Here is a 15,052-nt window from a genome sequence, read left to right as displayed (position 1 = left end):
AATGTTTGAGGATAATGATAAAGCAACATGTGTTTAACGCGTGACTTTTTTTGCAGGTGTTGTGGCATCTGGATATCTTTAGGAGGAGTTTCCGGGACCTATCTGGCCATGCTTGTATGTCGGAATCTTGTATCTTCTGTGCCCTCAAGGTAAGTGCTGTTGGGATAGGCGTATCTAGGGGAAAGTGGTGTTATTTATTTTAATATATCCAAAGTTACTTTGTTTGATTTCGTTAATAGTTATACATTCATAATTGGTATTTTATCCTTAGGATTGCTCAACAATTGTTTTAATGTGTTGTTGGATTTATAAACCAATTTTAAACCCACTCTACTAAATATTCTTTTGTAATCCTCTCGTGTAAAGAGGATTGAAAGGTATCAAAGCAAATTTTTCTTGTATTTTACTTTGGGTTTGGAAATACCAAATTTGGAAAAGAGTGGTATATATGAAATAAATTGTGGTGATTGTGACCGAAAGTATATTGGGCAGACTAATAGATCCGTTATTGTCCGGTTTAAAGAACACATAGGTCATTCGAAATATAGACGGACCGGAAAATCAGGTATTTCCGATCACGCTGCCAGTCACAATCATTGCAAAAATATTAATAATGTAAAATTGTTGAAAAATTTATCCAATAATAAATTATTGGATGCATTTGAGAGTATTGAAATTGCTAGATGTAAGAGTAGCTTCAATAGGGACAAAGGGCCAATTCCTTACAGCCCACTCTTTAATTTAGTAGTCGAAGAATAAACATGAATATTCCCGCCAAGGAGTTTTCCCGCTGGAATTAATTTTTCGCGGGAGGTGGCTTATTAGTGGGAAATTTTAGTATAAAAGTTTTAGATTTTAGTTTACCTTCAGTCTCTGAAGACGATAACGTGGTTATCGAAACGCGCATCAGACAGTATAATTGTTAGTGTTGGCGTAGTGGTGGTGTAAACAGTATATTCAGTATCCCTTCTCTTTGTTTTATAAACAAGATACAGCTTTTACTACGCATATACTGCTTAATATAGCTGACTTAGCATGAATATAGTTGCAATATCACGTGGGGTTTTTTAAAATTATTTTGCTTTTTCATTGCTCCAAAGACGAATTTCACTTTTATAAGGGATTATTACAAATTTTGGCGCTTTTTTGTTTTTCATTTGCGATGAAAATGGTACTATATATTTCTTGATTACATCCTAGAGAGCGAAGTAAGTTTATGTTCGTGAAAACATATGTATTTATAGTTAATTTTACGGTATTCAATAATACATTCATTTCTTGAGTGAAGCCAATAATTCAAGATCATTTAGAGGAGCTGTTGGGGAATCCTAATTAATTTTGTTATAATTATTTTTCTTCTTAATCGTTTTTTAATATTTTATCTTTTGCAAAAAATTTCCTATATGTGAAGATTCTTATTTTGCCTTGGAGTTCATGGACTTTGATTGGGAAATTGGTTCAAAATACAATATTCAGTTTAAGTCCTTTTGAATTTTAATTTCCAAAATACTTATAAGAAAACTGTATTACTCGAAGGAATTAATTCAAATTATAATAGAAAAAGTCTCGTATTTAGCGTAAAATAGGAAACATAAACCATGATAAAATTTTGGATATTATGCAAAAACTTTTCGAAAAACATATCTATGTTGATTCTTGTAATCACCCGACTAGAATTTTTTCGAGGACCTGATAAGAACCTTATTAGGTAATTCCGCAACCTGGTGAGGTATAGATCAGATTAAACCTACAAAAATTTGAAGAGATTGAACAGATCTCTTATTAGGCCCTCATAAGATTTACCTTATTTGGTCTTGATCAGGTTTACCTTAGATATTTCTGATTAGATTTTCACTGTAGGTATAGTTTACATCATGATTGCCTCATATACTTTATTGCCAGGGTCTTCTTACGTGGTACTAATAAAATTATCCTTATTTGCACGGTTTTATAGTCTCGATTGACCTATAAGAATACTTCATTGGTTAGTTGATCCTGAGAAATTCCTTCTATGGACATCGGGAAAGCATGAAGAAAAATTAATTTATTTTCAATAGGCATAACCTAATGTGATCCTAGACATGATCAGAAAAACCTGAAGAATAATTAATGTATTTTAAATAGGGTTATCCTGATATTTTTCTAGTATATATCTTGGCAGGATAACCTAATAAAAAACATTCTTCTTTCTGTAGGACTCATTAGGATTGCTCTAACAAGCTTAACTTAGTCGGGCACGTTATACCCATTTCCCCTATTCGTTGAATTTTTCTTTAAGTATTAAGCGAAATAATTACTTGATAGTTGGAGTTGATTTCGAAATGACTTGACTTTTTTTACATCACATAAACCGATGAAACCCTTGAACCCATTATATTAGTTTCGGCTAACATCAAATAATGTTGTTGACACTAGACACAACACTTCTAAAATTCCAATAACTCGATTTCTGAATAAATGCTGAATTCATAAAATAGTGTAAATGAACTACCAACTGGTGGACGTTTCACAGGTGGCAATTGAGCTAAAATTTTTGTTAGTAGTATTTTTTTAATCAGTTCGAAACGTTTGCAAATAAGTGAAATTTGTTATCAAATACTATGGAACTTACTATAGAATATGAAACTTGGTCAAACTGTCGATTGAGTACTATACTGTCAAGAATTAACCATATTAGAGAAGAAGAGCCTGGAGTTGGTCAAAAGAAGGGGCTACACACATCGTACATTACTTTAAAAGAAGTTTGTTGGGAATTTTCATGACAAAACTCGCGGAGCACACCTGGTCAAGTGAAATATAATCACCTACTCCCCGCATCGAAGTAGCTCGGCGTAGTACTTGTTCGAGCTACTCGGTAGGTGTAAATGGGACATAATTATGATAAAAGAGTTTTGGCATAAAAATAAGGGTAGGAAAAATAGTCTCCTGAAAATTTTGAAAAGTTTGGAAGTAGTTCGAAGCATGTTTCTAATACAGTCAAATTACTTATTCATAATCCAGTTATCATCTTCAGGGACGCTGAACTAAGATGTTTTGTTGAGTGTGAAAATTTCACGTTTCAATCATTTTTATGAACCACTAAGTGAACTTTATGGAATAAGTAAGTTCTCTATTCTTCGTCACTTCCAAATACATCAAAAAATCTATTTTTGACTACATTTTTTAATAATTTTATAATGATTTTCCTCTCCATCCATATTGTAAAGAAGATAATTGATTTTTATATCGTTGATTGATATATTTACTGATCTTCACAACATACTTTCCGTCATAAGCACTACAAGTTCATAAGCGCACCACTTCTATTTCAAAATCGTATTTTATCATTAGGATTACCTACATTGTCTGAAAGTATCAATGAATATGTAAATCAACATTAAAACTACTCAGTTGAAAATATTTTACAATCTGTTTGTATAAGCAAGTTTGCAGTAGTTGAAAAAAGTCGTCGATATGCAATAATAAAAGAAAATAAATATCAATATAGTTAATGATAATTGACTTATTCATTGTACAGCCAATATAAACAGGATAATCATTTTATGGTTGTTGGCAGTGCACGCTGCAGACATGAACTCCATGATGGGTATGAATGTGACCATGATGAGATTAAGCTTGGTTGTAAATTCGATACATGTTTCTTTGTGTTTTTATCACATACTGAGTGATCATTTGGCAATGTCATCTGCGTAGAAATATTACAGATGTCGGTCATATAGATTTAGTGCATCAGGAAAAGAACGGCTTTTAGTTAAACTTCTGTCTCCATCTATTCTAGTTTGGATCTAGAGCTTGCTCAGGAATATTCTATATCAGATAGTCGTGCGGCAGCTCTGTGAGGAAATACGGTTACTCTCATCTTGAATATCAGCCTTTCGCGCTAGATAAAGCCGAAGCTTTTGCTAACATCTAAGAAGATGGCATCAGTGGATTGGCTCCAGTTGATTTCGTGAATGATATATTCTACTATTCTTCAAACTTAGTATGTGATGTTTCATTGCCTCCTGAATCCGAACTTCCCTGAGAATATCGCGATGGCATCTATTTCTTCTAATAGTTTTATAAGGACAATTCTCTCGACTATTTCAATCAAGGTTCTGCGAAAACTTCGGGTACTTCTTCACTCTTCACTTTTGATTGGTCTGAATAGGTTTTGGTATTCAGTATTCCGTTAATGATAATTCACTCATCTTATTGATTGATGTTTCAGAGCGTTTTAGGACTACAATAAGTTTGTTTAGAAAATAATGTGTCATTTGAAGATATCGAATGAATTAATATGAAATTCTTTCATCATAGGGTTGAAAATAAATGTAGACTCATGACTAGTCAAGTAGGTTTAGTTCATTGGAATTTTTCTGTTGAGGTCAATTATTTTCGAAATAATTGCTTCGTTCTTATATCCGGGTGTATAATATTTAACAAAAACTTTTTTTCACCAATTGCAAGTGTACAATAAAATCAGATGTTATTATATAAGAATATTCAAATATAATTAGATAAAATTTGTGAATGTCGAAATGTAAGCAGTGATACTGTGTGGGAGTATATATGAGATAAACGTGAGATCATTAACAATATAGAAATCAAGAACAATATGAGAGAATTTCATCGTTGTTGTTATGAATAAACATGTCTAACCTTTCTCATGTGTAATTAATTGATAATTAAAAATGTGACGATGTATTCAATGTACTTATTTTCATTTTTCCGTATTTTATACAAGTCACAACCAAAAAAATAATTATCGGTTTATAAAGTAAATGTTACTATTCTTATTTGACGATGTTATATGTAAATATCAAGATTAGTTCACTTAAGCTGTGTGGAAACTTAGTTTAAGAGCTGATTTATTGATTTATCTGTATTAGTTTTATCGCGCATAGCTTTTCTTGATGTTTAGATACAACAGTAAATTGAGAGTACTAAACTATTTACGAACAGAAGTTGACTGAATCTGGACTGATCGTTATTGTGGTTACGTGTGCTGCTAACCAACAATTAATTCAATAAACTTGATAGACTATCTGGACTAGCAACATAGTGCGTAGTAAATTCCAAATTTCCTTGTAAAAATCCAGAGCTCCTTCTATCCCAGGAATTCAATGTTCTAACATGTGTCTTTCTAGCATTTTCTTTTGAAAGTAGTTGGAATCTCATCAAATCTTTCTTCGAAGGAGTTGACGTATAAGTAATTTATTTTTATTAGTAACTAACTTCCTTTGAACAGAATTTGGATGAATTTGGACTAATATGTATTTTGTTAATATGGTGATAGAATAAATACGATAGTTGGAGTTAATTAAAATTAAATAAGATGTGAAAAGATATATAGAAGACTTGTGAAAAGGAACTAAAAGATAAAATGCAAGGGAAAGGCATTAGTTCAACAAACAGACACGTAGAGAGACGGAATATGGATTGGTAGACCAAGAAGAGGACCAGCAATAATGTATAAATGAGGGAATACATCAAAAAATTGATTATTAGAGACGTTGGATACAAGATCAATCATAATAGGAATGAAATTTAATATGCAGATTGGGAAGCTCAAAGGAATAGCCTAATTCCCACCGAAATATATCAAGATACAACTCATCGTTGATGTATATCAATGTATATTGATCTTTTTACAATCTGCCGGATAATACATTTTTTGTATTATCCGTATTTTATTTGTATTTTGTATAATTGCCGTTTTCGAAATTTTATATTATATTATATTTCAATCTCAAACAATGATTATTAGTTTTTTCTCATTTATATCATATCTAAAATGAATTGTGGTAAAATATTGTTATTCATGGCTTTGCATAAAAATATGAATGTTGTTTGTAGAATGTTGATTTTATAGGGCGTGTTCAGTATTTCTACTGCGTATTTCTATAAACGGTATTTATCAGCTCAAGAATTTAGTTGTAATCAATAATTGATGTTTACTAGAACAAATCATAATTTCCGTAAACGGAGATATTTTTATTGTGTGAAATTAGTACGAAGCACGTTTAGAAACTCGATATACCAGTGAATTTTAACAACTATATTTACCTATGAAGGATTAGCAACATATTGTATGATTTCTGTCTGCGTTGAAATAATAACATAGAATGCAAAAAGTGTTAATGATTACTGTAACATAGTAACACTTGTGAAAGATTTGGTAATTTTATACTTTCGCGGTCCCCTCGTTTTTTGACTCTAGAAAATCGAAAAATCATCCGATACCCATAAATTTTTTTTAAATTTCCGTTTTTACGGAGCATTTATGAAAAAAATATGGGAATTATTTCATCCGTAGATTTCATATAGTTTTATGACTTTAAATTTAAATTTAAATAATTATTCATAACTTTTTTACAAAGCAAAAAACGCAGTTCATATATTTTGTTTTGTTAATCTATACAAAAAAATCGAACATTTTGGAAAAAAAAATTTTGTTTTGTGTTTTGTGTTAACTTTCAATATACAATAAGTGATTTTAAGAATGTTTTTGTTTATATAACTTTAATGATTACTTAATAAAAAAATGATACAAACGATTATATGTGAGAAAAGGTCAATTTTAAGAGAAATTATTATTATTTTTAATTGTAAAAACATGATGAATCAACATTTTTGTATAAATATTTTTCAAATTGTTCATTTTTTTGTGTAGATTATGAAAAAGAATATAACAACTTCATTTGATTATTTGGAAAAAAGTTATCAACAATTATACGTGATTGAGTGTATTTTCGTGAATATTTAAAGCCCTGAAACCGACTAATTTTTTTTATCCTAATATTTTTTTGCGTAAATCCCCCATAAAAACGAAGATTTTAAAAAGAAATAATCGAAATCGGATAATTTTTATAGAGCCAAAAAACGAGGGTTTACAAAGTTACAAATACTATATTTAACTGAAAAAGAAAACACATTGTATTCAAACAAATATATCATCTAATAGTGTATAAAAATATTTGAGGAATATTGAAAAATGCATAAAATTAATATTTTCTACATAAATTCCGTTATCAAATCTGAAACTATAAGTCACTTCTTGACATTAGGAAACGTCACATTTTTCATAACCTTCATGAATCAGTTATAAAAAGTAGTTATGTAAAAACTTCACGTAAAGAATAATTTATCAATTACTTTAGAAGCTAACAATTATTTAAACTGACAACCAACTCATTATTCTTATTCAATAATATTTCAAGATTTAACATTGAAGACAACATTATTAAAGACACAATTATTTAAAGAAATTCCATTTTCAGGATGAATATTCTCTTGAATTTCTTGTCTAATGTTAATTGCATCTGAAGCTGTAATATCTACATGTATGCCAGGGGCTTGGCACTTAATGTTTTTTGAAATTTTTCTCTTATTATCTATTGAACTGTGAACATAGCCTTCGACTACACTATTGGATTTCCATCATCCGTCTTGCTTTATTTTCAGAATGTCGGCTCCTAAATCTGCCAAGAGAGACGTTGACCATCGTCTGAAACAATGTCCTGTGTATCCTATGCCGTTAGGTAGACCCAGATACTGAGCAATATATGCTGGTAATTTTCCAATGGTATTCATACCCACGGGTTGTAATTCATGTTTTCCATTATAATATCTCACAAAACATCAGTCGTGGAGGAAAACAAATTTGGCACCAGCAATATTTCTAGCAGTGACTACAAATTCGTAAATAACGTGTGTTTTGCTTTCTGGAATTGTAATTTAAAAAAAGGTGCTTTCATCAAATACGTCTCCTTCTCGTTGGAACGTCAGTTCAGCCTTCCTTCAAGCTTTCGCAATACCTATTATCATTGCGACCTAAGGAACATATTTATATAATAATAAATTAGAGAATTAGAGAGAATAAATATCGACATTTTTGGGCACGGTGAGTTCAGATCTCAACATTGAATATGTACGCGATACCTTTAACGTTTTCAAATTTTCAAAATAAGCAAGTAGTACCTTTTCGTTAATGTTCTTTATATTTTTCAAATAGCACTGCCCACTGCAGCATTTGCAGACTCTCTTACTTCAAATGGAATATCTGAAGACATTTGAAGTAATTACTTATTTTGAAAAATCTTTGTTTGCTTCAATAGTAAGAATAATTCAAGACTTGCTTCCATTTTATCAATACTTCTAACACCACTAGTTTTTAGATTAATTTTTTCATTGCAATTAAAGATTATATTATACAAGCGCAAGATTACATAAAACGTTGTACGTAAACACCTCATGAAAAAATCGATTTTGTTCAACACGCGTAATTTGCAAACTGGCATTCGTTTTGACAAATACTACGCTTGTCGCAATATCGTTCTTTTCATAACTTTATTTATTATAAAAATTAGTCTATCTTCTCATAAAATTCAAAAACAATGCTTGATTAGCAAACCAATTCGTATACAATTTTCCTTTCTGATGTATTCCTCAATCACATAATTCTATTAGATTTCCATATAGGGTAACCCAATAACAATTGCTAGCAGTGCTGCTATGCATTTAAAATATCTGTGCAGCATGGACGGAGATCCTCAACTTTAATCGAGCGAACAATTTTTATAAACTGAAAACGTATGCTAAAAGCGAGAAAGTGTGATTTTATTATTAGACAATCGAGTAATTGAATTACGTTGTACATAAGTAAATAAATTTTTTCTCAAAATGAATTATTTTCGTTTAAAATACTCTATCTATCCTATTAACATTTTTTCACATAATTTGATATTAAATAGTAAGATATTGAATAAAAGGCTTTATCCTGTCGACAAATACAATGCGTTTAACCTTATTATTCACTGTTTAAATTGATAATATGATAGTTAACACTGAATTCTGAATCCTTTTTCTTTTGATTTACACGAACAGCAAAATGTGTCAGTTAAAATGTGTTTCCTTTTCTCTAAGTAAAACTAGTTTTTATCCTAATCAAAACTGCCCCTGATTTATTTGATTTTCAGATGAAAATAGTAGTTACTCCGAGCTTCACTTAAATGTAGTGCTAGAAAATTTAATTTGGGATTTGAAACAAGATATACTTTTAAAGATATTTATTACAAATATTTTACATTTTTTCTAGAAAATGATAGTGAAAATGATAATAATCATTAATTAACAAATTATTAACAAACAATAAAAAACTATCTTAAAACTGATAAAATGATGAGTTTTTACTTGTTATTGCAAGACAAATTTTATATTATATATATTTTGACTTACAAAAGTAACCATTTTCCTTGCAGAGACACATTTTTGACATATATCATTTTTCGCATACGCAGCGCATAATTCCTTGTCCTTTTTCTATAACTACCTCATTAGCAACATTTCTTGAAGGTACATTTATATTTATAACATATTCTTTATGCAAATTTTTTTTACACTTGATGGGAAACTCATGGGTACATACCTGCAATATAATTTGTTGATCATTCCATATTTCGTTCCAATCTTGTGAAAATCATGATCATGCTTATGAAGATCCTCACCGACTATATGATGTAAATCTGCTTTTCCTCTGTAAATACATTATCGCCCATTTCTACTAAAACCTACCGATTTCATTTTATTGGCCTGTTATTTAAGTTTTGAATGCCAGTATTTCTTGTTTCATAATCGAACTTTGAAGTCTTTGTCATTTGGTTGTATTATAAGAGGCTCTAGGTTCCCAAATTCTTCAGCTTCAATGTCATATTCACTGTCTGACGGTGCGATTGGCAATTGAAAACTTGTTTTGGGAAACATTTTACGTCTTTGTGTTTGGCTCTGCTGCCTCATTAGCAATAGTTCTTGAAAGTACATTTATAGTTATAATATCTTTTGAATGCAAAAAAATTTCTATACATTTGCTGATTTCTGGCCTGATAAGCAGATATTAATAGCGATATAGTTTTATGGTAAATGATAAAACAGGCAGAGTTTCTCCATTATCTGTACTATTATTTGATTCAGGTGACGATTAATTTTTAATAATTGCAACAATTACATTAAGTAAGAACTAGTTTTAACTGTAATATATATATATATATACTCATTATCAATGCATTTGAAATCGTCTGAACTAAAATTCTCTCTCAAGGACTACTTCTCTCTCTTTACTGATTTACAAAATTGGTACCTTCGCCAAAATTTTAACTTCTTGGCGCATCCATCAAATTTATTGAAATGTAGTCGAGACTTTTGGTGTTATTTCTTGTAATTAACGGATAAAACTAATTGCGAATTAAGTATGATTACATTCTCAGCTCATTTTATGTATACAGAATCTCTCATAAATAATGTCGGTTTGATTATTAAATAATCACAAAAAGAAAGCCGTTATATTCGAAGTATAGCCCACCATATTCCATGGTTTTAATTCAAGCTCTTTAAGACCTTAGTAAAACTATTATTGTTATACTGCGTTTTCAATATTTTTTTCACTTTTTTTGTCATACCCGAATTTCGCCATGGATCTAAATAAATAGTAATCTGACGGTGCAAGGTCCAAACCCTTTCGGTTATTTCTCCGATAAAACCTCATACATTCACATCAGCTGTCCTCGGCATTGATAGCTCGACATGATTTCCTTCATAAGGCCTCCAGAGATACAACAAGACTTTTCGCTCGAATCGACCTCTCTTTGCTCCGTGTTCTGGTCATTAGTCCTTCTCTTACAACTTATTTCCCATGTTCGGGTTGTTTAGATGAATTCATTATTCATAGTAGGTAAAAATGCATCTTATGAAATGGTCATCTTTCAGTAAGGAAAGGAGCTGTTTATAAACACTACTAGATGATTTTAAATGAGTATGTATGGTATCTTTAGAAGGTCCAAAGAAGTCCAATAATCCGCGAGTCCTCATAGAATTAGATATAAACTTAACAAGTTACGACATGTTTAAATTGAGGCGTAGGAATGTTCACATATAAAAACTGACATTACCTATGTAATACCCTCTGTATAATCTCCTATCAGGTTTATGTATTATGGTTGATGAGATTCAACTTTGATTGTTTAGAGCTACAAAAGAAAGTAACTACGATAAGATAAATCTTCTTTGTCATTAGTTTGTAAATACAAAATTAAGATGTTATACCGACAAATAAGTACAGATATAGAGATATAAATGTGGATTATTTGATGAAAATGAAATTCGAGCATCACAACCAATTAAAAGATTAAATTGTTCTTGAACTTCCAAAACTTGGTGCGGGGATTATTTACTCCAATTATTCAGCAGAAAACAGGTGCTTTCGAAACTGAGCTGCTTCTCCTTTTATCATTTCTAAATATTTTAATATAAAAAAATCCTTCTATTTGATTACAATTAAATCTACCCTAATGACTTTTCGTTACGATTTTTGTTATCCCATGAATATATATTATTTCTTATACCCTTCTACTATAGAAAATGATACATCCTAATTCTAAAATTAAACAAATTGGGATCTTCGTCCAGATTTTGCGAAATATAGCTGAATTCGAGTTTCAACATTTATTATAGTAACATATCCTTCAAAATACATCACCATGACGAGGATTCTGATTCTTATTCCTTAAGAATCGATTTTTTCACTTAAAATTCCTCACAAGATTGTACATATAGTAAAGCATGAATTTTTGCTCGGAAGAAGACTTTCTGGAAGCAATACCATATATTTCCTTCTTGCAGCTTTCTTGTTTTTATTATTACACATAAAGTGGAAATATTTTTATTTTTTCAGCAACTGTATACAAATTTGAGTCCAATCAATGTCAAACGGGTATCACTAATGAAATTGTATTTAATATGTCGTTCACTCTTTATAAATTTCATTTTGTAAAATCAATTTTTTGATTTTTGTAAGGAACATTTTATTATATTTCTATTGGTTACTCAATTGACGTACAACTTAAGTACGAAAAAGCCTATGGACTATAAAGAACTATTTTCGAATACTTCAATGAGAACCTGAGGCAAAGGGTATCACATTTTTATGCAATTAATAATATAAAAATAAAAAATCTTGGAACTATTTTTTGTATATAAGTATACATTAAATAAATCAGATTATTTCTCTGCCCTTTTCAATTCCCTAGAGATAAGAACTATAACTATACAAATTTTAAATTAAAAAAGTAAAGTTATACCGCATTAAAAGATTTTAAAATCTGTATTCGGTAATACCCGAAAATCGGAATTTGTGTTTATACAAAGAAACGACTAGCTAATAAAGTTAAATCCGAAAGTTTTGCGACATTTATATATTTTTTATATCCTTACACGATATTATTAGTTTTTTTTTGACGTTGATAAACGTTTATTCACACAATTAGTCATAACATTTTTTTTGAAATCATTAAACTGGCGCATCCACCATAATTTGCAATACTCAAACACATTGTATAAACTCATTATTATTTACACAATTTCGCTTTAACTAGCGTTATCTATGTTAATGACATTTTTATTTACAACATAAAGTTCACACCTTGTTCATTTAAATAACCAAGCCATTTCGAGTTTCTTAAACGTATTCAAAGTTGACCGTGAAACGACTTAGGCGCTTTAAACCAGTCAACCAAATAAAGTGCATGTATGCATTGATGCCGTTGTTTAAAAAAAATCTTTATTTCAGATTATTATATAAAACAAGATATATAAGTAATATAAATCGAATATTTGTAAATAAATAATGTGGAGTAGAATAATAGGTAATTGTGAACAAATATTTGAAATTAAATATGCAGATATCACGTAAAAATACAAAGTTTTTATAATCAAAACCTATTAACCAGTACATTCAAATTTTAATTAGCAATGGCGTGGTACAAAGTATGCGTTATCTTTCATTTAGAAGGTTATAACTATCACTTATTTTATTCATCCAAAAGATTGTCCATTTTTTTATTGACTGCTTGAGCTCAGACATTTTGTTAGAATCGTATTTGGAAAATCGATAGCTTACGTAAGCTGTAACAACAGTGAATTTAATCTGGCATTGGCGAGCGAGGGGTCCCTCAGGGTTTAGTGTTGAGACCACTATTGTTTCTGCTATATATAGTGTCAAATGTCGATCAATTTTATTCGCCGACGATGCTACATTTCTAACAAAAAGGGATGAAAACATCAGCATCAAGAATTTAAAGAGAGCTAAATCTTGGTTTGATCCAACAACTTAAAATTAAATAAAACAAAAACTGAAAAAATAACATACAGCTTCTCAAAACTAGAGAGGAATCTGTTTAATTGTTGGGAATCACATTAAATTCCGCTATCAATGTGCTCAAAAATTTTTGCTTTCTGCAATAAGACAATTGAGCTTCTCTATTGGCAGTAATCGCGTTATGAGCACGATTTACTATGTGCTGATCCACAGTCATCTGGCTTATGTTATCCCTCTATGGGGCAACTCTAGTAGAATTCAAAGGCTTTTTACTATTCACAATGCAAGGAGTAGAGTACATTGCCGCGAACTCTTTACGGAACATGGGATCCTGCAATTGCCTTGTATGTATATATTTGAAACACGGGAGTACGAGATAAGGCAACTGATGTTCACAGTAGTACCACCAAGGCTGCCGTTACACTCATTGTACCAATTTCTAAGCTACATCAAACACAGTATAACAAACTTGACGTAAGACTGTATAAAATTTTTCTAGATTTGAAAACTGATAGAACGTAAAAAATATAAGCCAAATTCGGTTCTATGAACTTTGAAAACAATTTTTATTTCAAAATTACAGTTAGAGACCACACTCCATTCAATATTCAGCCTTATGTTACGTCAGAATCTAATTTTGTGAAAATATTGATTCCACTTTGTTTAAATTTTCTACTTCATTATATCATGTTATTGATAACCGCTTAGAGATTCAATATTGGGACTACACAAAAGCTATTTTATTTATACTGGTAAATAAATCGTATCGTATTATATTGCAACGAAATATATCAACTTGGCAATTTTTGAGTGTTTATTTCACAAATTTATATTTGGAAAGATTAATATATTAATTCCGTTAATTCCATACATTGAAAAGCAAATTAACTCATTATTAGCTGCACTTGTTTGTTTTGTAAATGACATATTTACCTCGATTTTACCTTATTTTGAAGCATCAGATTCTATTTAAACTTAGCGCACTTTGACAAAGACAATAATTCGACGAAAATATCTGATCATCCCAGACCAGTTCCATGCATAAACAAAATATTGCGTTACCACAGCTACGAACAATAACTTATTAGAAGTGTCAGTGTAAAGTTTGAAGTCAAAAAAGTAAACCAGAGTTACGCAATATATTAAAAGAAAAAAGATGTCCACCGAAATTGTGAAAACCGAAAAATTGGAGTATCGAGCTATGATCAAGTACCTATATTTAAAAGGGTTAAGGGGTAAGCAGATTTACGAAAATATGCTTAATACACTTGGTGATCAATGTCCTTCGTATGCGACCGTAAAAAATTGGACTGCGAGTTTCAAAGGAGGTAAATTTTCCATCGAAGATGATGACCGATCGAGAAGGCCAGTTTCTGTGACAGTCCCCGAAAATATCGATGCAGTTCATGACATGATTTTATCAGACCGTCGAATTGGGCTAAAACGGATGTCTGAAGCACTGAATATTTCATACGAATGCGTTCATCATATAGTTCACGTCAATTTGGACATGAGAAAAATTGCTGCAAAATGGATCCCCAAATGTTTGAATGTTGACCAAAAGCGTACAAGGGTAGAAGCATCGCGTTCGATCTGTGCTCGATTTGAAAACGATGTAGACTTCTTAAACCGAATTGTTACTATGGATGAGATTTGGGTACATTTCTATGATCCAGAAACAAAGCAACGATCGATGGAATGGCGACACTCTGGTTCTCCAAAACCTAAGAAGTTTCGCGTCCAAAAATCTGCTCGAAAAGTTCTTGCTTTGGTTTTTTGAGATTTCCATGGAGTAATCATGATAGATTTTTTGGATAAGGGTAGAACAATAATTGGAGATTACTATTCGAAATCACTGACCACTCTACGGGAAAAAATTAAAGAGAAAAGACGCGGAAAGCTATCCAAAGTTGTTTTGTTTTT

At 30.7% G+C, this 15,052-nt stretch overlaps 1 protein-coding gene across 1 annotated transcript in view; it reads left to right on the top strand.

The window, feature by feature from the left end:
* LOC130443504 (uncharacterized) overlaps nt 1–15,052 on the top strand; it is a 164,043-nt gene that overhangs the window by 94,379 nt on the left and 54,612 nt on the right. The window contains exon 3 of the mRNA XM_056778187.1: nt 57–149. Within this exon, the coding sequence (XP_056634165.1) occupies nt 57–149 (93 nt within the window). The remainder of the gene's footprint in view (nt 1–56; nt 150–15,052) is intronic.

The sequence above is a fragment of the Diorhabda sublineata genome, chromosome 1, assembly GCF_026230105.1.
Source record: "Diorhabda sublineata isolate icDioSubl1.1 chromosome 1, icDioSubl1.1, whole genome shotgun sequence".
Lineage (NCBI taxonomy): Eukaryota > Metazoa > Arthropoda > Insecta > Coleoptera > Chrysomelidae > Diorhabda > Diorhabda sublineata.
This window is presented reverse-complemented; position numbering and strand designations above follow the sequence as displayed.